Source organism: Argopecten irradians, chromosome 7, assembly GCF_041381155.1.
Source record: "Argopecten irradians isolate NY chromosome 7, Ai_NY, whole genome shotgun sequence".
NCBI classification, from domain to species: Eukaryota; Metazoa; Mollusca; class Bivalvia; order Pectinida; family Pectinidae; genus Argopecten; species Argopecten irradians.
The window spans coordinates 34,433,773-34,456,858 of NC_091140.1; the positions used below are offsets into that span (position 1 = coordinate 34,433,773).

Here is a 23,086-nt window from a genome sequence, read left to right on the forward strand (position 1 = left end):
CGCAACTCCTTTCTGCCCACAACAACGTGAGAAAAAGAACAGCCAAAGCTATGCCAAGTTTTATTCATCACAAACATCGGCACTAGGTAAACAGACAAAGAGCGGTGATAAAGAAACCGACAGATTGGGCCGTCCCAAGATCAAAATCAACGGTGTTGAAGTTTGCAATAACTTTAATGAAGGTGCGTGCCAGTTCGGATCAAGTTGTGTGTTTTCTCACATTTGTCTCAAGTGTAGAGCCTCAAGTCATGGGGCTAAAACATGTAGGAAACAAAGTAAAGGCCCACCTGAGGATAATTGACTCAATATGATAGCTGACACCCCTATCAATGTTGACAGATTGAGATATGAGCTTCGTGATCATCCGGATAGACATTTTGTTGAGTACCTGTGTGATGGTTTAACTTATGGTTTTGACACTTTGGTTCCAGACATACCTTTGCCCAGTAAGGTATGCAAGAATCTTCAATCAGCTTTGAAAGACAGTGATACTGTTACGGAATTAATTCATAAGGAAGTTATCAAAGGATTCTTGCAAGGACCATTTCATGCATTGCCATTTTCATCGTATCGGGTCAGCCCGATAGGTGTAGCGTATGGTAAATATTCGGGTAAACCTCGTCTTATCGTGGATTTATCATCGCCACATGAAGATGACGATCATCCAAGTGTAAACAATTTAATTGACAAAGATAGTTGTTCCCTTTCATACGTGCGGATAGATGACGCTATTCAACTAATTCAACAACTAGGGAAGGATACTACTATGTGTAAAACAGACATCTCTGATGCCTTCAAACTTTTACCTATTCATCCATCACAATGGCATCTTTATGGGATATGCTGGGAAAATCAATATTATTTTTACACGCGACTGGCCTTCGGCTGTAGGTCAAGCCCAAAACTTTTTGATAACCTTTCGCGGGCTATATGTTGGATAGCACATAATAATTACGGTGTGTCTCATATATTGCATCTTTTGGATGATTTCATCACTTTTGAAGACCCTAGTAAGTGTGGGGAAAGAAATATGCAGATGTTATTCCAGATTTTCAACAGCTTGAACATTCCTATGGCTCTTCACAAAACCTGTGGGCCGGAAACGGTCATTGAATATTTAGGTATTATTTTGGATTCACACACAAAATGGAAGCAAGATTACCAGAGGATAAACTCCATAGAGACATTTCAATGCTGCAATCATTTCAAAGTCGACAATCATGTACCAAACGCGAACTTTTACAATTGTTAGGGCACTTAAACTTTGCAAGCAAGGTCATTATCCCTGGTAGAAGTTTTGTGTCTTACATTATCAAATTGTCCACTACAGCCAAGAAGTTACACCATTTCGTTAAAATTAGTCAGGAATGTAGAAGTGATATTAAAATGTGGATTTCTTTCCTTAAACATTGGAATGGAGCGACCATATTCTACGATCAGCATATTACCAAGACTGAGGATATACAACTGTACACGGACGCATCGGGTAGTGTAGGTTACGGAGGATACATGCAGGGACAGTGGTTTGCCGAGGCATGGCCGGACGCTATTAAAGAACATATATGTAGTGGAGAGGAAATTTCCATTGCATTTAAAGAGTTATACCCAATAGTAGTAGCGGCTATGATTTGGGGTCATAATTGGAAAGGACTTCGTATACTTTTTAACTGTGACAATTTGGCTACCGTGGCTATTCTCCAAAAGGGGAGATCAAAAGCAGTACATATCATGCCTTTAATGCGTCGCTTGACAATGTGTGCAGCTATGAACTCTTTTGTTGTACTTTCTAAACATGTACCTGGCAAGTGTAATGTGATTGCTGACTCTTTGTCTCGTTTACAGATGGAGAGGTTCCGCAAGTTAGCTCCAGAGGCCAACAACCTGCCGTGTGCCGTACCAACTCCATCAGAGGTTTTCTGGGATTAACCCCCATTGTAGACAACTTGTGGGAGACGGCCATCGCTCCGAACACTAAACAAGCATACTACACAGGATTCAACAACTTTATTAGGTTCCTGTTACTAGCGGGTATCCTGACTGATGTGAAGTTATCAGATCTGCAAGTTTCGGAGGATATGCTCATATACTTTGTAGCACATTGTTACAATTCAGATCTTGCATATTCTACAATCAAATTATATGTGTGTGGTATTAAATTCATGTGCCTCAAGCACAATATACCTTTCCCAGGCGTCGATGGTCTTAGTAGGATGCACGCTATCCTGGGTGGTGTCAAGAGATCACGTAGAAAGATCAGTAAACCACGATACCCAGTTACATTTAACATTCTGAAGGATGTGATAGGATATCTGAGAAAAACTTCACATTTGTTCGAAGATCTGATGATGAGGACAGCCTGTATCGTCGCCTTTTTCGGCTTCTTAAGATGTGGTGAATTTACAGTTGGAACATCATTTGATTACACTCAGCATTTATGTGTTAGTGATCTTATAGTATCAGACGAGTATGTCATGCTTCACCTCAAAAAGTCAAAAACTGACCCATTTAGGGAAGGTGTGAAAATTAAACTGTTCAAGGTTGGGGGCATTATATGTCCTTATGCTGCCTGTTGTGAATATTTGTCAGCCAGAATGCAGTTTAGTCCTGCATCACATGATCCCCTGTTCGTGGTACAAAATGGACAAGCTTTAACACGCTCAATATTCATCTCTAAGTTCAAACATACTCTGCAATGTATCGGTATAAACTCTGAACTCTATAATGGCCACTCATTCCGCATTGGGGCGGCTACCTCTGCGGCAGCAGCACATGTAGAGGACCATCTGATAAAAGTGTTAGGGAGATGGTCATCGGACGCGTATTGCAGATACATCAAAACACCTCAATCATGTCTGAGGGACGCTCAAATCGCGCTGACTAATTCATCATAAGTTATCGTTTTAATGTTTTTCATAGTCTTATAGACTAATATTATACATGTGTGTGTTTATATATGTTGATACAGTACGTAGTTTTCAGATTCGTTTTTACAATCTAAAAGACGCTTATTGCTAATCAAACTGTTTTCTCACTTAAATGTTGATACATCATTCTTATTTCAATATATGCTGACAAATTAAAACTTGACAAATATATTATATTCCTAAATTTATTATAATTTCTGTTATATATATGTATTATTATGAATACAGGCACATTATTTTTGGGGCACTCAGCTAATTATTATCATAAATACCTGAGTTTGGGCATTATTTTCATTCAGGAATATTATTTTATTCATACATGTATATGTTTTAATATAATCTTTCATGAAAATCTCCCCAAAAATATTCATGCTGGAGCAATGTGACCAAAGAGTTACAGCCAGCCTTTTTTCATAACATTATAGGTACTAAATAATTATGCTGGAGCAATGTGACCAAAGAGTTACAGCCAGCCTTTTTTCATAACTTGTACTAATTATGCTGGAGCAATGTGACCAAAGAGTTACAGCCAGCTGATAATATCAATAATTAGTAGGTACTCTACATTATTCACTTTTAAGAAGCTGGAGCAATGTGACTAAAGTGTCACAGCCAGCGTATGTACGCTTCATAGCGTTACAGATGTATGTTATAAGTAGGGCTGGAGCAATGTGACCAAAGTGTTACAGCCAGCGGTACTGTAATTATCTATAGCTGAGTTGCCCCGTGTGCCAAACATTTTTTATGTATTGTTCTGATTGAATATTTTTTGGTAACTGATAAATGTTTTGTAGTTTCTTATATATGTATGATGTATTATATATATGTTGGTTTATTAAATGTTGTAATTTATCCTTTTTCTTGTTATTTTTCTATTTAAATTGAGGCTTATGTAGATAAGCCAGGTTTAAATAGAAAAATATTACCTTAACTACTGCATACTTCTTTTTACACATATTAGGAATTATTCTGTGAATTGTTCTTGGTGTTATATTTTGTGTAGTTCACATACTATCTGTAATTTGGTTATAATTAAGAGATTTAGAGCTATGTATAATCAATTTATTAGGCTAAGGCATGATATAGAAGAAACCTCAGATAAGATATACATAGGTAGGGCCTCGAGGGGTCCTGGGTCAGTGTATAGAGTGACCGGTCACGTGATAGGGGCAGTCATCTGATTGGTCAAGAATAATCTGATAGCGTCACTTGTCCAGTTCCAGCAGCATCAGAAGCAGCCTTTGTGTTTTTCTCGGGAAGTCTATACGTTAACCACCACCACCCCAACCACCTTCCTGAAATAAATTCTTTAGAGAAGTTATTTGTTATTACATGATAGTCACTAGGGGAATACTTTTAATGCATTCTAACAGATTTTCACATCAAATTTGATGAAACATATGTATGTATTTGGGTAACTCAGTTATAGAATTATAGGGGCATTGTTTTCATTCAGGAATATTATTTTATTCATATTACGCATTAGAGGAATATTAGGCATTATTTTCATTCAGGAATATTATTTTATTCATACATGTATATGTTTTAATATAATCTTTCATGAAAATCTCCCCAAAAATATTCATGCTGGAGCAATGTGACCAAAGAGTTACAGCCAGCCTTTTTTCATAACATTATAGGTACTAAATAATTATGCTGGAGCAATGTGACCAAAGAGTTACAGCCAGCCTTTTTTCATAACTTGTACTAATTATGCTGGAGCAATGTGACCAAAGAGTTACAGCCAGCTGATAATATCAATAATTAGTAGGTACTCTACATTATTCACTTTTAAGAAGCTGGAGCAATGTGACTAAAGTGTCACAGCCAGCGTATGTACGCTTCATAGCGTTACAGATGTATGTTATAAGTAGGGCTGGAGCAATGTGACCAAAGTGTTACAGCCAGCGGTACTGTAATTATCTATAGCTGAGCTGCCCCATGTGCCAAACATTTTTTATGTATTGTTCTGATTGAATATTTTTTGGTAACTGATAAATGTTTTGTAGTTTCTTATATATGTATGATGTATTATATATATGTTGGTTTATTAAATGTTGTAATTTATCCTTTTTCTTGTTATTTTTCTATTTAAAGTTTGAATCTCATGTTGGGCAGTTTCCAGAAACTGACCTCTGGTCAGTGATTTTCCTTCGTACACTCCAACGTTCCGCCACCACCTACATCTGGCAAATCCTTAATGACACTGGCTGTTGATAGGACAAATCAAACCAAATGATTGTGTATATCTGAAACAGGGTTCCTCCACTTTATACTGATTTGCCATTAAAGTGTAATTACTGACCTGTTGCCCTCCATTACATGATTGTAAGAAGTAACTGAAGTTATTTTACATGTTTGATTTATAGTTTGATTGGCCAGCGATAAGTAAAGATGCCTGTGTTTATGAGACAATGATGATCTACAGATTTGACTACCTACCAGCTGGTCTTTTCAACAGAGGACAGGTAACAAAAACTTCCCTGGATAACAGCACAACTATCCAAACAGGATAATTGGAAAATTGATTTATTTATTGTTAACTCTTTCTGTACCAGTGAACAACAACATCACCATTTCTCTTCCTTGTAATCCTCCACAAAACACTTTTGCAAGGGATATTGATTTGGGCAAATAAGATAGAAAGATAGTCTGTATAACTTATTATTGTTAGATACATTAACATTTCACCACATAAAAGAGTACATATATCTAAGGGGAGAACACACAAATTTCACCTCACTGAAATTAAACAATTATTCAATATTATTATATTATTACAGGTGAGATTGCATGGTTACTCAGACGACTCTGTGATTTGGAAAAAGGGATCATTTCTGAAGAAAAATGGCCAGATTGCCTTGATACAGCAAATCAAGTAAGAATATATCTATCAGTTGACCGCATGTTACAAAGTCACACAACAAAATTGAACTGAATGTGATTACTGGAATCTGTGAAACACAAGAATAGCAGCCATGTATTCAATACATTACATTAAGTGGTAATTGAGATTTTCATTCTCTTGCAGAGACTCTGAGTTAAAGGTGAAAGTCCAGGGTATGAAGCCAGACAATCTTCTCTTCTTTATCCATGAAGTGTTTGAAGGACTTATCAATGAATCATTCCATGGTGTCGCCTACGATTACGAGATTCCGTGTCCAGACTGTATAAAACAGGTCAGTCACCATACACTTCCTCATCATCTCTATACTGATAACTGCATACAGCTTTCATGGACTGATCGATATAGATTTATTTCTGAAGATTATATCCAACATCATTTTTTTTTTTCCGGTTTTTGCATAGTACAGAGTTATCTGCCCTTGCATGAAGGTATAGGTGTGTTTTATTATATTCGTTTATTGTTATTTTTCCTTAATGGGCAGATAACTCAGTAATAAAATTGCAAAAACAGAATATATCTAAATGAAAATCAGTAAGACTGAGAATATGATAATTATAAATATTATTTTTTAAATATTTGGTAGGCATATAACCCCCTGTGGGCCTTATGAGAGGTAGAGGCTTTATTTTCATTTCATTGAAGTTGAAAAGATGTTGAAGCTTTTATTTAATTTTTTTGAATGATAATTTCACAGTACGTGAAAGACCCCCCCACATGTTCAAGGCGTCATTGAATGTATTCTTTTATTTATTTTTTTTGAATGCGTCGCCTTGGAACTGGAAAGCCCCATTCCTACAATGGTCAGTCGTATTTCCATACCGCTCCAGTCCTCAACCTTCAGGGTATACTAGCTCCAGACACCAACAGTGACTTTGAAGTCCATCTTGATCAGGATGTCAACAATCGTTCAACAGATACAAAATGAGATGTCAGTAGGGGGTGAGTGACAGACCATGTTAACCCTAAACTGCGATTCAGGTGCGGAAAGAGTCTGATACCGCTTTTTGAGAGACTGGATATTCCCAGCCCCTACCGGCTTTAAATATCCAGTTGATATTCCCGATTTCTTCTCTGCAAAATATCGTCCTGTCGACTTTTTTTTCTTTTCCGATTTTCGTTAGTTTTTTATTAGTCGAGTTGGGCAGCCATGGTGGTTTCTGGGTTCAGAAAATGCTCCATACCAGACCGAGTAGGGGGACCTGGCTTCATATTAAATTAAACAAAGAAGATGAGAACACTCCCTGACCAACACCGCACGAGGTGCTAATTAGCAGCCTGGGGCTAGTTCCACCTTGGCTTGGTCACTTGCTAAGCTAACCTATATCCCGTTCCCTATTTTACGTCGTGTCTGAGTATTGAACGAATGTGAATTAACGTAGGCCCCTACCGTAATGCTAGGTTTACACTATGTTCCCTCCCCGGGCGCCACGTCAAGCCCCGTTTCGGGCCAACCGTGGACAAAACGTGGTGAGACCGCGAGACAACTTTGAGACAACGCAGAAGGACAATGATAGTCAAACGTGATCGGGTCGTGATAACGAGTAAGCCGTGTGGCAGATTTTAAACTGTTAACAAATTTGCCACTGCAAATTCACGGATACAGATGGTAAAAACGCCACAGAGACGTCATAAAACGTGAATTGAACGTTAACATAAAACGTAACAATGCGTGCGATGCCGCTAACAAAACTTCCAGACGGCCGTGTGGAACGTGCAGCAACACGTTTCCCGAATCTAACGGTGATTTCTAGTTTTGGTGAGCGTTCTGTTGCGTATTTTTTCCGACGTTTATATCATGCGGTTGATGGCAGATTGGCTGCTAGGTTTTGTGCCGTTTTGTCAAGGTTTTTGTCAAGGATTTGACGGCAAGCTAAGGTGGATATGGCCGCCATTTTGGGTAATTGTAATAGATGATCGATCCGGATTTTATAGAATTTCCGGATTTCCTAATAACCACGTTTTTTAAAAATGGAAAAAGTATTATTTTTTTTTAGAATTTCTGTGTGAATTTATTTTAGAGAAAAAAATATATTAATAATGAAAAATTATCAGTAGTAACTGAATTTAAATAAATAAAATTAAAAAGAAATTTACTTTTTTTTCTCTCTCAGATTAAATTACATTTTGAACACTACTGTAACGATTCTGTTTTTTTTTTTAAATTTAGTGCTTGTAAATGTAAGAACTTTATCTAAGTTTAATTATCCGTTATTGTGAAAGATTATTAAAAAAAGCCCAGTCTAATATTTCGAACAATAAAACTGCTCCAGAACTGGGTGTATATAGGGATGTGACTACTTTTGCAAAACCACACATTCCTTTATTTCAGTAAAATTCAATATGAATGCAGAATTTCATCATAAAAAAGCAGATATTTAATTTATTCATATATGTCGCGCGTATACCTCCCTCTTTTGAGACAAAAAATCCCTCAAAATGGTTATCAATCTCCCTCACCACCCCTAGAAAAATATGGCATGTATGCGTAAGGAAACAATCATCTGGCCTTTCAATAAATTTGTGTGCTTAAAATTAGTAAGCATCATTTCAAAAACAAACACTACTTATAATTGAAATGATTTACTAACGTTTTTTTATGTAAAATAGGCATACAGTGTCTGCTGAAAATCATAAACTTTGCAATCGTAATGGCCGCCATTTTGGAATGGGGTGATTCTAATAAAGGAGCCGGATTTTGGTATATTTTTTCAGGATATCGCTAAAAAAAAAATCTTTTTTTTTTCAGGGTGATTATTTCTCTAGAATATTGGTGTAAATTTTAGAAACAAACATTTGTAATTTTTCTTGCATAAATCAAAAGAAAATGAGTCCAGTATCAGTATGTATTAAAAAAAAAAAAAAAAAAAAGTGAAAAAAAAACAAAAGAAATAGACAAAATGTATAATAAAAAAGGAGATAAATAACATTGAAATAAAAGTATACAATGTATTTATTGGCATTTTTCATCTTCTATATTTAATGTAAGCCTTAATTAACATTTAAAAAATACAAAATGAGCCACCAATGCAAGGCCTATGGTAATAATTAAAGTTAAATCATAATTTGTTAACAAAATATGTTTTTGTAATTATTTTGCATATTATTGATATTTATACATCTCTGACGCGTCGCGAAAAAATGCCGCGTGCAATGCTACCGCTTTTGAGTAAAAAATCTACCTCTTTTTGCTCACCAAAGGTTAACATGTCTGGAGTGATAATCAGACCCTGAAGGCTGTAAAGATCGAGTGCTTAATTATCTTTACAGTTTGCTGGTTATAATTAATTTTCTTCTAACTTTAGGTTTCAGAGAGCAATGAAATATGATTATTCCAGATTTTTCTATGATTTGCTGTGCCAATTTTATTAAGTATATGTTTTCGGGTATTTCATCAATATTCTATATATCATATTCTCGGAGTAATTTCTTACAATTTTGCAGAATTATTTTGGTTTTTGCAATATCTCTGATTTTAAATTAGACTCAGGGGCACATAATCTAGTTTTAATTAGTCAGTTGGAAATAAGGGGAGACAATCTAGTATGATAAATTAGCTAGACATCATTTAACAGAAAAGTATAAGTTTTAAATGAATTAAGGTTTTTAAACTGCAGCAATGTTTGCAAAATGTTGAAAATACATACAATATATGCATTTGCATTTTTCTAGTATTATCAACCCACCTGCAAATATGAGATTAATTTTGTCTTCATATAAATATAGTATACAACAATTACAAACTAATCTTTTAAAAACTTTTGTACATTGTACAGATATTTTCCTATCATACTGCATCAAAGACGCTCCAGGCGATAGGTCAAAGGTCATCCACCCAGCAACTGTCTATGCTGACCTTGAAAAGGAGGGATATTCATGGTAACTACCGTAAAATTTCAATTATTGCATATAATCTGATCTTTCACAATGTTGTTTTAGAAGTTTTAGAATTTTAGGAATATTTCCTTGTGTATTTTGAATTCCTGTGTTTTTGTTACAGTTACTTTCCTGAAGGCAGAGAAGTAATCTCACGTGAGGAAATGGCCAAAAAGATAGTGCATGCATCAGTGTTTCTTGTGTTTATCTCCAACAATTATGCAAGCAATGACGTCTGCTGTGACATGTTTAAGTACGTCATCAACACGATGAGGAAACCAACAATAGTTGTGGCGGTGGGAGAGAACTTTGACTGGAAACAGAGTCCAACGTTAGGGGTGTTTGTTACTGATCTGGTAGGTACAATTCATACATTGTTACAAAAATATTAGGTACGGCCAATGTGATATGAAAATGATAACGGTTGTTCACAAACTGTAAACCAACTTATATTCTTTTGCTATTCAATTTTGTGAATTTGATGTGTGAATTGAATTAATGACAAATATTCATTTATCATCATTGGAAAATGTTTAAATGACGATGTACATGATCACACGATCTTTTAACTGTACAGTAAGTCACCGAATTAAATCACTGTGGACAAATGATATATTAATGAAAATAAGGTTCTGCAAAAATAATTGTTAATGATATTATAATTCTGAGCCTTATTGCATTAATCCAGCTGATGTTTGAATCAACTTTCATGCAAGCATAAAGCTAGATATGCACTGACAATTTACAAATTGCATTTTTATGCTGTCCTATGTATACCATTTAAAGCTTTGTCAACTGGTTCCTTTTAATAATTGTTTTAGGTTTTTGTGAACATGATCAACTCCAAGAAGGATGTCTATAAAAACAAGTTTGCCGAACTACTGACAACTCTGCAAAAGAATGAACAGCTGAGTTTGGCCAGGCCAGAGACATCCAAGCCCTGTTTCATAAGTTACTCCTGGGTTAATTCTAAAATGGCAGTGGAATCCGGCACTAGGTATACATTATTCAATTATTTACTGTGTTTCGTGTTAATACAAAGAATTATTAACCCTTAAAGACTTTGTTGCACTCACTACAGATCATGTTTTTAAAGCTGCTAATTTTGGTAGTAGAAAAATTACTAATTTAATCTCTCATTTTCAACAAAACAGAATGTAAACAAATATTAAAGAAAACTTTTGTGAACTGTAAATGAAAAAAGATTATTGTTCCAAGTGTCTTCACTGACTTTGTTTTATTTCTTGCTTTAAGGGAGCTTTCTGGAGCAGTAGGTCCTGGGGACCCCAGAGAGATCAAGAACTACCTGGAGGAGCAAGGTATTAGATGCTGGATTGATATCGAGCAAGTTAATGTGGTAAGTGAACTTTTTAGAAAGTAAAAACTGCACTGTATTTGTTATGAATATTGGTTAATTTTATAGAGTTATGTCCCTTTGTTGGACTTGTGGCATGTACATGTGCAAACATGCCATATTTTTGTGGGGTTGGTAAAGGAGATTGATAACCATTTTAAGGGATTTTGATTTCAAATAAGGGAGGTACATGCCCAGCATGAATATCTGCCTTTTTTTTTATATGTAACAATTTAGCTTCATTAACATATCATTTTTCACATTGCACATGCTTTCTTTGCTTTTTGGAGTACAGCATTAGTTGGAGTGTAACTGAAACAGTCTGCATTCATACTGAATTTCACTGATATCAAGGAATGGATGGTTTTGCTAAAGTAGTACTAATTCGTCTCATCCCTACTCAATTGGCTAAGCAGAAACTTATAATTAAATAGTAGAATGTTTTATGATCCTTGAGCCTGGTGCGATTGCCTTGTTCAAAATATTAGTAGTGTTTGTACATTATCAGCTGAACTTCTGAGCAATGGAAGAAGTATGAAACACTGTTTTGACCTAGGGGGTAAAGTGATCAGCAAAGAAAAATGCAATGTTGTGTTCTGCCACCATTGTAGTGAACATCATTTTAGGCCTGATTATATCAGAGGTAGTTCTACTAGTATACATGTCGAAAATAAATTGGTTTGTCTGTGTAGCTTTGCTAGTCCTGAATGACGGTCGGTTAGGGAATGTTGCTTGACATTGTTTGTCCAATGACATACTGAGAAATTTGTGTCACAAGGCTAGCAATATGCGTGGTTCAACCCAATTCCACTTCCTCTGACCCATGGAAATTCTGCATTCCATGTACGATTGAATTTAAGTAAGTATTTTGACGTTTGAGAAGGCTCTGATAAATTACGACGTTTTGGCATTATTACAACTGATATAGTCCAAAGCTCCTCTCCAAATGACCAAAATCTAATACCAAACAATATATAACAATGGTAATAGCTGAACAGTATATACTGGCTTTTAATTGCTGTTGAAATTCCTGTGATCCATGCCACCCGACGTAGCAAGTTGTTTACGCCGCCAATTTGACAGACTGGTCACATGATATGATTCGGATCACGAGGTTGCTTAAAGTTGTATGGTCTATCACTTTCGCTCTTTTTGTCATAGTAAAAACTGTTTAAGTGTTATACATATTTTTCTCCGTTTGTATGAGTTTTAAACTTTCTAACTTTACCACTTTTTATAAAGTTGCAGCACTGGAAGTATTTTTAATTATAAAAGTAAAAAAATCTTTTTAACATGTACACGTGAAAAATAGGATCAAAAGAAGCTGAATCATTCTGAACTCTTCCGAACTCTTCCGAACATCGTCGCGACTATCTCGAAGTAACACGAGAGTTGTGAAACCAAGAGAAATGTCAACTAATTTTCATAAACAAAACATGTGGTCGACCTCAGCTGACTATACCTACAAAGAAAATAAAGCTCGCACATTACAATATTTGATACACACAATATTAAATTACGGCATTTGTGAATTAGATGTTTCAAATACTCGCTCTGTGGACATATACCAGCATGATTTGCTCATATTAGTCAGAAGGAAAACGTAAACAAACACATGTGCGCTTACGTTAGTTACCTGGATCACCACGTGCAGGACGTGTGGGCTTCAGTCACGTGATACGATTCGGAATTCCGACATAACCCGAAGGTACTGAACATGGCGGTGATTGAAGGCATTTTATTCGAATTCAGGAATAATATTATCCCTAGATTCCAGCTCTCTTATAGGCTGACATATGCTTTTGGGGAGCTTAATCATCAAGTTACATGTCCATGTTCAAATATCAAATGTTAAAACGACATATCGTTTCAGTGAAAATTACAAGAAATACAACTTTAATTAGGCAAATCCCACAAACACTTGTACTAAACTTGTACACAAATATGACGGTGAAAAATAAACCAGAGGGATTTACAAAATGCGGGAATATAGACTCTTCTCCCAGGAGACAATAATAGGCTTTAAAGTAAGGGAGATTTTGCCTCACACCGGGAGATATGGCATATTTTGTATGCATGGATTCTTCAACAAATTATTGATCGCTTTCACTACATATATGTTTTTACTAAATATTTATAAGGAAATTGTAGCTTTAAATTGATAGCAATGTTTCTATTGTCATAATAATGTTATCCAATTGGCGTTGAACAGTATAAATAAGAAAAAATGACAATATGTGGGTCCACAGTACTTTCAGTACTTTGATTTGTTTTACAGAATGACCAGCTGTTCAGTAGAATCGCAAAAGGAATGTCAGAGGCTCGAATAGTGGTTGCCTGTGTGTCTGATGAATATGCCGAGTCTAAGACTTGCTGTAAAGAACTTCGCTTTGCCCTACAACTTGGATTACCAGTGGTCATAGCAGTTGTTGGGACGGGAGAACAGTGGAAGCGAACAGAGGTGAACTACCCAGCTGCTAAATTTAGCGATTTTCATTTCAAAATTAATATATTAAATGTGCAAGAATTCTCTAAGAAATCAATTTGTGGTGATAAATTTTCACAAATTAAACATGAAATTTGTGAAAAATAAATCGCACACGAAAGAAAGTTGGTTTACAGTACAATTCTAAGTGAATCTCTTCTTTCCTACTTATAATTCAGAATATCTTACTTATCTCTATAATATATAATTATGTATTCCATTAATTTTTAATGTAATGTAATGAATTTGAAATTTCAGATTGGATTCCACTCTTTGTCGTTCCCTACAGTCAGCTTTCAGCGTCACAATAACAATGCCAGCGAGGAGTTATCGAAGCTTGTACAGAAAAACATGTTGTCGGAGCACAAGGAGGATGCAGAGGAAAAGAAAAAGAATAAAGATAAATCAAACGAGGAGAAGGCCAACAGATCATTCCAGGTATGTCCATTAGGCCAAAAAAAGTTAATTAGTTGGTACTCAGGCCCGCGCGCATATCATTTTTAAGCCCCGCATTGCCGATTTTATTGTAAAAGTGAAAAAAAAAAAGAAAAAAAATTGTTTGGGTGGATCAAAATTCCGGAAAAAATATCCGTATCTGTTTTTTTGTATGATTTTAGACAGCACATCTTAAAAACGCTTGTCTGCATTCACACTACGAGTATTCCAAGCGCCAACGTGATCTTGATTGGCAAACGCTCTCGTAAAAAAGTGTCCGTCTCTGGCTTTTTTAGTAGTTTTAGACGGCACATCTTTTAAACATTTGTCTGCAATACTAGTGAATGAATGTTCCAAGCGCCAAAGTGATATGCAAAACACGGCATTGTGATACGGTCGTGTGGTAATGTTGCTGGTATCTGTCCACATTTGGCACGGTTCCACGGTCGTACTGCCATGAAACATTATCGGTGGGTATTCTATACAAAAGGTATGTGCATGCAGTTTATAACTACAATTCCTTTTTATTAGCTATGCCCCACATCATTGAACTGGGAGTACGATATCGCATGCTAGGTTATGATAAAAGACACTCTACAATTTGAGAACACTCATATCTTATGGTCATTACGGAAAAATATATTTATCTTTGGACACATCGGATAATATTTTTCGTTAGAGCCTATTTCGTAAGTTACATGTATTATGTTAACCAAGATTCAAGTTTGGTTTTTTTTAACTATAATTCAGGGTTAAATAATATAACATAAGTCAGAATAAAATATTAATAAAAAGACATACAGTGAATAATACAGAGATATGAACACTTAGAGGTGATGTATTCCGGTAATAAACGCTCAGGATCCATATCTATTTTAATGAGTCACTTAATACGATTAGAAATACAGAAATGTTTGCATACATATAAGATATTGTTTTAATTTCAATATCGATGCTATGAAATTTGAATACCAAAACAGAATTGGCGCTTATATTGGAGAGGCGATCGAGAAACTCATCATTTTTATGTCAAGCGCAGTAGTTCGTTATAATTGTGTCGAACAGCTAATGAGCACGGCTATTTTAGTCATTATTCAACAGGCCATCCACTGAGAATTTGTCAGGGACATTTTCAGCGTTTATTGTCCATCAGACCTTTCTTCGAAAATTGACTCAAGAAGCTGCCCATTTTCAAACGCACGATCCATTTTCAACAGCATCCGGAGTCCATGTTCAGCGTTTAAAAATTGACACCGGATCATGTAATTTTCAACGGAGGTCCATTTTCAATTGTTGGTAGTGACTTAACCAGTTTCTACACATGTTGAGAAAATAATGAAAGTGGTGATTTCGTGTGTCATTGCAGCAGGTATCATTCCTCCAAAACTGAACAAATGAGCGATGAATGAAGTTTGGACGGTGAATAAAAGGATGAGTCGAGTGCGATCGAGAAGAGAAGCGCAATACTTGTTTAATTACATGTACTGTATTTGGTTTAATTATTTAATTTGTATATTATGCACTATCGAAATTTACTAAATTGTGATTGTGTTATAATTATAGATGTAAGTTGCGGCAACTTGTGCCTGGTTTTTTTTTTGCGTTGATACAATCAAGTTCGGTTCAATTCAAAAGCGTATATCTTCACTATTAATTGCCTTGTTAAACCATACATGTACACATCCAAACGCAATAGATGTATAATTGTTGTATCATGGTTTAATTAAGACAGTTAAGTCTAATGATTAAAAAATAGACTATACACCAATATTGTTCACATGGTATGTAGGCATGCCGAGACATATTTCAGCATTTTTTCTGAATAAGAAAGATTTGATATCTAATCATACAGGAATATGATGACTTGCGTTGTGTATTGATTAATTTAGAAATTCAAAATGCATTCAAATGTTTTCTTGCTATGATCTTACTCGCATTTCCCTCCATAATTACATACAATTATATGTGATATATTTCCTATCTAATTGACATTAGCGAACGAAAATAAATTATTTATCATATTTAACCCGTGAGCGCAGTTTTAATTTCTAGGTCTCGCGTCGGTAATTGCCATATATTGTTCGGTTCTCTCTTTAAAACTCAAAACATCCAGCCCATTTGTCTATCCTTTGCGAGATCGACATTTAGCCAGATCGATAAATATTAAGTTAAACAATAGGAAAATCACATAATTCAGAGCTTTTTACATTTTTTGCCAAATTATTTAACCTTCAGTGCTACCTACGTGTATCTATTCATGTCCGTTATTATAACGAAGATGGCTTCTGTTTCTTTCTTGCAGCATTATTGTGATTAGTTTTCTCCAAATGTTAACTGTGAGTTTCGGCGGCAGGGAAAGGACATGGAAAATGCTGTGCTACAACGTTTACGTAATGCTATTTCCTTCCTTCGCAATAATGTTTCGTTTCTACCAAAAAATGCTTCGACTTCACACAATTACATTTCATTTCCATGAAATAATATTTCGTTCCCATTGAATATTTTTTCGTTTGAACACAATCATTTTCGTTTTCTTCCACTAATATTTCGTTCGCACATAATACTTTCATATTTGTGTATGTTCGTTCCCAGCCACTATAATTTCCGTTCTCTATTATCGTGTGTTTTAAACATTAAAAATATGACCATTGATGACAATTGTCTCCATACATACGCTACGCTTGCGCTTGGCGACAGTGTGAGCGTCCATGTTGTTATGGAGTATCGGCGTCTGCATTATAAAGAGGTTAGAACCTTTGTCTATTTTCTAGTACTTCCCCCAATAGATTTATTCCATCTTCTGACCTTGGCTACGGTTAGACGACGCTGCTGACAGCCCATATGTAATCAATGTTTGATATACTTTATTCTTACCGTTAGGGAGATATCTTCTATATTTTCTTATTTCAGAGTCTTCAGTCTTTGTGGGCAGTTAATTAAACAAAATGGCGTGACATTTAATGCATATCCGAAAGGAAGAGCAGATAACTTTACAATATTATGAAAAGAGGATATATTTTTTTCTTTAAAAAAATCTAGACAAATTTATCTCCACGGTTTTTACTTCCCATCTGATAGCGAAAATAAACAGACAAAGCCTCCTAGGGTAGTTAAGTAATTTTGCTTTACTTATCATTAAGCAAGATGTAAGAGTGTCCTAGTTTACATCTTATTTTACCGTAAACTAATTAAGGGTACAAAAACTCAGTTTGCGCATGTGTAGCACGTCCATGTATCGAATAGATGACCGCGTTATTGCGCCGACCTGGTACCCTTGGGTAGTATACACATCGTAAAACCTCCTCGTACGTTCCTTGCGAGAGTTGTTTAAACCTTTAGTACAAAAATGATTGCCAATAGTGGCTATATTGGCATCAAATAGTCCACTTTATGGATATTCCAGGTTGACAGCAAATCTTCCTATTGGAAACTCGGTTGACAAAGTTCTTGCTGTTGGCGGCGGAATGTCTGGTAAAATGTTTGATATCCAATACTAGATATGGACTGCAATTGTATGCTTGAACTATATATATATTTTTCAAAAAAAAAAATGAATTTTTCAAAAAAAAAAATGAATTTATGTGTTACATTATGATATACTTTGATTCTCGATATTGTTGTATATATACAGTTTGCACTGACAAAGACTCAATAACCATGCTTTCTAGTATTGCATTATCAGTGTATAATGATAGTGCAACACGTGGTGCGATTCTATTGTTACGGGAATAGTCGATGGCGTAGCAACGTGGGGTCATGACCCCACTTTTGGTGGGAACATATGAATGACTCTATTTCGATCAGCTGTTCAATCGAATTAGTTGACGATGACGGGAGAGACAAAAATATGGGTATTTTAATAGAAAAATATACAACCGCCGCGGGAATAAATAATATTACTTTGCGTGAATTAATTTTATGTAACCCGCTGAATTAATTTTATGTAACCCGCTTTCGCTCGGTTTACATAATTTACACGCGCTCCATTATCATTATACCCCCATAACCTCAACAAAATCAAAATATATTCCTTAAATTGACCTGATTGGCCCTTGGATGTAAATCTGATTGTGTATATCAGTGAATGTTTTAATCAGGAAAGGAAGCAATGTACCATTGTAGAAAAAAAATTTTGATCGATAAAAACATTGCTTTGCTGAATGTTTTTGGTCAAATGGTGAATAAGTCTGCGATACAGGTTATTAATCATGTATTCATTAACATTTTATCACGATTCTTTGAGATTATGTTGTAAGATTAACTTTGTTTACAAATGAGTCAGATTAAACATAAGTCTTCGTGTAACAATGGAGTTGACAGCGTGATCAAACCATTTCAAAATATTAATGATCAAAGTGTTCCTAATTGACATATCAGATGTAATCAACAAATAATTCGGCCCCGAACGAACATCTTCTAAACTTTTAAACGAAAACTCATTATAGCAAAAGGCGATCCGATGTTAAAACACTGTATTAGATATTCTATAATTTTCCACTTTTCTTACTGGTTAGTACATGTATGTAGTCACGTGGTTCTCAATAAATAACATATAAAATCGGTTTTTTTTCAAAAATGGAAACGAGTCAACATTGTTGATTTCATTTTGTGATGTCACAATCGGATGGTGCTTTAAAATAGAATTCATTAGAAAACGCAGAGTTCTACAAGGTGGCGTTCTATTACCACGGTCATTAATTATTCTACCAGGGTGGTGCATACATTACATGATCCGTAACAAAGGCCGATAAATGATGAGGACAAAGAACTATCAAAGTATGATAGAATTGATATGAAGCATTTTTTTGTATTGTACAAGGGGAAATAATGATAAAAAACAAACAAACACAAAGTAAACAATAAGTGGTATATAGAATAATCTATTCCAGAAGGAAAGCGTCCTCTGTTTTAAGAACGGCATTGACTATTCATATCTTGATCAAATTCGGTTGAAATGAATCAGAAGGAAGGTTCAGGAGCAGTGGATTTTACATCCCAGGCAGATCACATAACGCCGTATTTCTCAATAAAAGGAGAATGAAGTCGTTTATATCTTTTCTATCACTTGTAATGAACTAACACCCGGATAATTAGTGACTCCGTTAGTGTGATATCAAAAGCTATCACGAAAGGCATTAATCTATTAATACTATCGGAATGTCGCATCGTAGACACGTGGACATGGGTGGCTTGGTATGTAGCATGGACTTGATACGAATAGTTCATTTGTAGCGTGCAAACTAGTGGTTTAAAGGTGACAGAGTGAGCGTCACTGAGTGCGATATGGATGAACGGTACTTCAATCCTAGTTTTGACTTTCAAGTCATTTCATTAGTATAAACATTCATTGTTAGCCCAACATGATTTACATATGATATAAAAACATAATTCATTGTTTTTACATTCGTGATTCATAGCAATCGGGAAAACATTTCTACACTACGGCAAAGTCATGTTATACAGTTAAGCTAGATTGTTTGATACAGATTCATGAAAATGTTAATAATATTTCAATATTACGGTATCACCAAAGTTTGATGCAAGATTAAATGGAGAATGGGTGTTTATACTATACATGTACATATTCAAAGGCCCACTATTTTTCTGAAACAAAAGTTTAATGTTTCTTGTAAACAACAGGAACATAAAAATATATATTGATTACCTAATATGATGATACAACTTCAAACAACTGGCGCAGTTAGAGTTAACTATAATGCGCAGAAATTGCGATGGCGGCGGGAAACATAAGGCGTCCCGCATTATGAAAGGTTACATTTGATTTAATTTAATCAAAGTATTCAGAAGGTGATGATAAGTGTAGTATTAAAGGTACTAAGCTAATAACCTTTACGCCTCTAAGTTATCTCCATTTACATTCACATTTAAAACAAAATCAAAAGCCGTTTCGAAAGAATAGTGGCCTTTAATAAACGAAATCCTATATAATGTCCAGGTAGTCCCATGAGTCATTTACTACACCAAACAAGTGCGTTACAGTCACGTCGTTTTAACAGATCAAACGGGATAACTGGCAAGTTGGTGTTTGAATAACGCAGTGATGATGTTTATTGGTAGGCTAATGTGCAGCAACTGTTCACAGGACCATTGTCAACGAACACAAAAGCATAAACTGTCATAGAAGGGAATCTAAATTATAGCGATCGATGGGGTTTATTTTTGGTAGAACAACGCCGGTAAACAATTCACGGATCGATAATTGATTCCATCAGCATTGATATGACGGTGGCCAGTAAATGAAGTGTTCGTTCGGTGAAAGAATTTGTAATTGCGCTGTCCACCGGTTTTGTTATGGACCATAAGAATTTACTATTTATGTCCCTTTAGATTGAACTTTGCGTTTGGAACAGTACAACGGTATAAATTATAAAACAAAGGTGTGATGTTAAAGATTTGAATTGGTTCACTGGATGTTCAGGTAGCGCAGTTGGATTAGGATGTAACACTATTTCACTTAACAATTACGAATTTGTATCAGCGTCCAGGGCCCGGCACCATAAAACTTTTTCAGACAGATTTTTTACTCAAGTCTATGTTAAATCATACACTTGAGTAAAAAATCTGTCTGAGAATATTTTTATGGTGCCGGGCCCGGGCCTCATAGGCTTATCAAGACACCACTGTGGTATAATTGGGTATAGCTTGGTCAGTTATTGTTGATATTGCGTGTTTTATAAGATCAATGAGTGAATTTATTGAAATGCATGTCAAAACTACAATGACCATCTGCACTTATTTATAGTTTACATTATTCCCTATCAAGAAAATGTTTGGTTACCATCGCATCAATGGTATGTTGGATAAACCCACTGTGTTTCCTTTTAAAATCCATCAAAATCTGTTATTAACAATTTTCAGCTGAACAGTATTAGCTTATATAAGGGGACTGCAGTGAAAACGTAAACATAAAATCTAAGAGCAACTTGATTTACTATTTTATTATGTTTTGTACTACATATATGTGTATTCTTGAAATGTTGTTCCGTCATCCTGGTTCTGATGTCGTAATGCTGTGCTCATTTTACATTTCCGGTTCGTTTAACATATAGCGTCATTGAAGACGGATATTTATTAAAAACACATTTGACATAAAAATATATTTGGTAAACTTGTGTTTTTCTTATTGTTAAACATGTTGAAATGCTTTGCTAGCGCTCGTTATTTTCATTCTGTTATTTGAAATTGTTCAAAAGATGTCGCGGTAATGAAAATTTAGCAATACTTTTAACTTCATTTCCTTTCTTTGCTTTTTAATTTTGTTTTTCTTCCGCGTTATAGGTTATTGTCTTACCTACTTGCTTTTCATTATTCTCTTTACATATAAGATAATAAAGCAATATACAACTGTTTTATAACTACAAAAAGGAATATATATACATACATAAAATGTATTTGTATCGTCCATGGTTGTACTCCGTAACCCTATAGTTACTTTTTTGATCGAGTACGTGACATGTATACTGTTAAACATGTTAACACGATATTACAGAATTTGTTTAACCGTGTAGAATTGTCCTGCGAAGTGAATTCCCCTGTATAGCCGTTAATCTGTCTATACGGCTTACATTCCAAGCTTATCTTTTGCTCATAGGCAAAGCAGACAGATGTATTTCACCAAAATGGGCTATTTAGACAGAAAGCTTGAGCTAGCATGAGGAGTTCCGACATATTTAGACAGAAAGCTTGAGCTAGCATGAGGAGTTCCGACAGTGCGAGAGGCTGAGCCATTATCTGGCACTCTTCAGTACTTATGACGTCACATGTGATGTACCGCGTTATCTATGTACACTGTGATAAGATAACTAGGACTAGGAAGCAAACATTTATTCAATTCAGACGTTTGAAAGACTCGTAATAATGGCACTGGTGTATTTTTCACATCAAAGATTTGGTACGTTACCGCTAATTGAAATTGCATATTTATATGCATGTTTTAGTGAATCGACGTTTATCTGTTGGTATGTATATAAATTTACAACCAAATACATATGTATCTACTGTGATAGTTTAGGGTATGTTTTTGCAATGTAAAATTGATATATTATTGTTTATATATATAAATATATATAAAAGTTATATTCAATGATGGCCTAATCAACGAATCTTAGGTTAACATTGTGTATGTTTCTATTAAAATTAGTTTTATGTATATCCTAATATTCTGTCATTCTGTTATCGACAATGGTTGCAAAATTTGTAACTGAATATCCCAATCTTATCAAAGTTCACCAATTTTAATACTTATCTACTAAAACAATTCTCGTGCATTACTTACATTGGCATAAAAACATAGATGTGAACAAATATGTAGGTTTCGAGTTCCAACGATATCATCCATGAAATCAAGCAGTCTTTGATAACGTGAATGACTCGTCGACACTTCCAGAAGATATTACTGAATGGCTATTAAGGAGTACATGTGCACCTTCTTTTGAAGAGGCGAAAAAGATCGTCAAAAAAATCCCCCCCCCCCAAAAAAAAAAAAAAAAAATATATATATATATATATATATATCGTTTCCCTTTATAGCCCAGTCAAATATGATGGACAGCACGAATACTGGTTGAAGATGGATTTAAATGATCGTTGACTTCGCTTGATGATCGCGGGTTATATATGTAAAACGGTCGTTGCCCTCAAGCGTGAGTAATATGTAGCTTATGTAAACAATAATTATTATCAGCAGTACATTTCTCTAAAGCAATTGGGTATCATTTGAATCTCTACACCGCTGTTGTTACCTAACAGTTGTCAGGACATTAACGTCGCACTTTCGTTTGATTGCAATGTTACAACTGCTTGTTGAAATGCTTGTTTCAAGGAAGGATAAAAAGTAAAAGAAATGGAAATACATGTAGAATGGTAAATCAATTTCACAACATGCTTTATTTTATATCAAGACAAGGTAGATGTCCGCTTTAATGTCTCAAAGTCACTGTATATTTTTATTTTCAAATATTGCATTATTACCTAATGTAGTTAGTAGACTTTACAGAGTGATGATATTTGGTTTTCTTTTAGGTTTTTACGGAATATTAGTATAATAGATTTGGTTAACACCATACAGTTGCCTCATAAAGAGATGT

At 35.1% G+C, this 23,086-nt stretch overlaps 1 protein-coding gene and 1 pseudogene across 1 annotated transcript; both read left to right on the forward strand.

The window, feature by feature from the left end:
• Positions 1–307: 307 nt before the first annotated feature.
• On the forward strand, positions 308–4,820 carry LOC138327171 (uncharacterized). Its single transcript, XM_069273156.1, has 2 exons — positions 308–670; positions 1,836–4,820. The coding sequence occupies exons 1-2, from the start codon at positions 308–310 to the stop codon at positions 2,889–2,891; spliced, it is 1,419 nt and encodes a 472-aa protein (XP_069129257.1). The 3' UTR covers positions 2,892–4,820.
• LOC138327172 (uncharacterized) lies at positions 2,938–14,355 on the forward strand (annotated as a pseudogene).
• Positions 14,356–23,086: the final 8,731 nt, after the last annotated feature.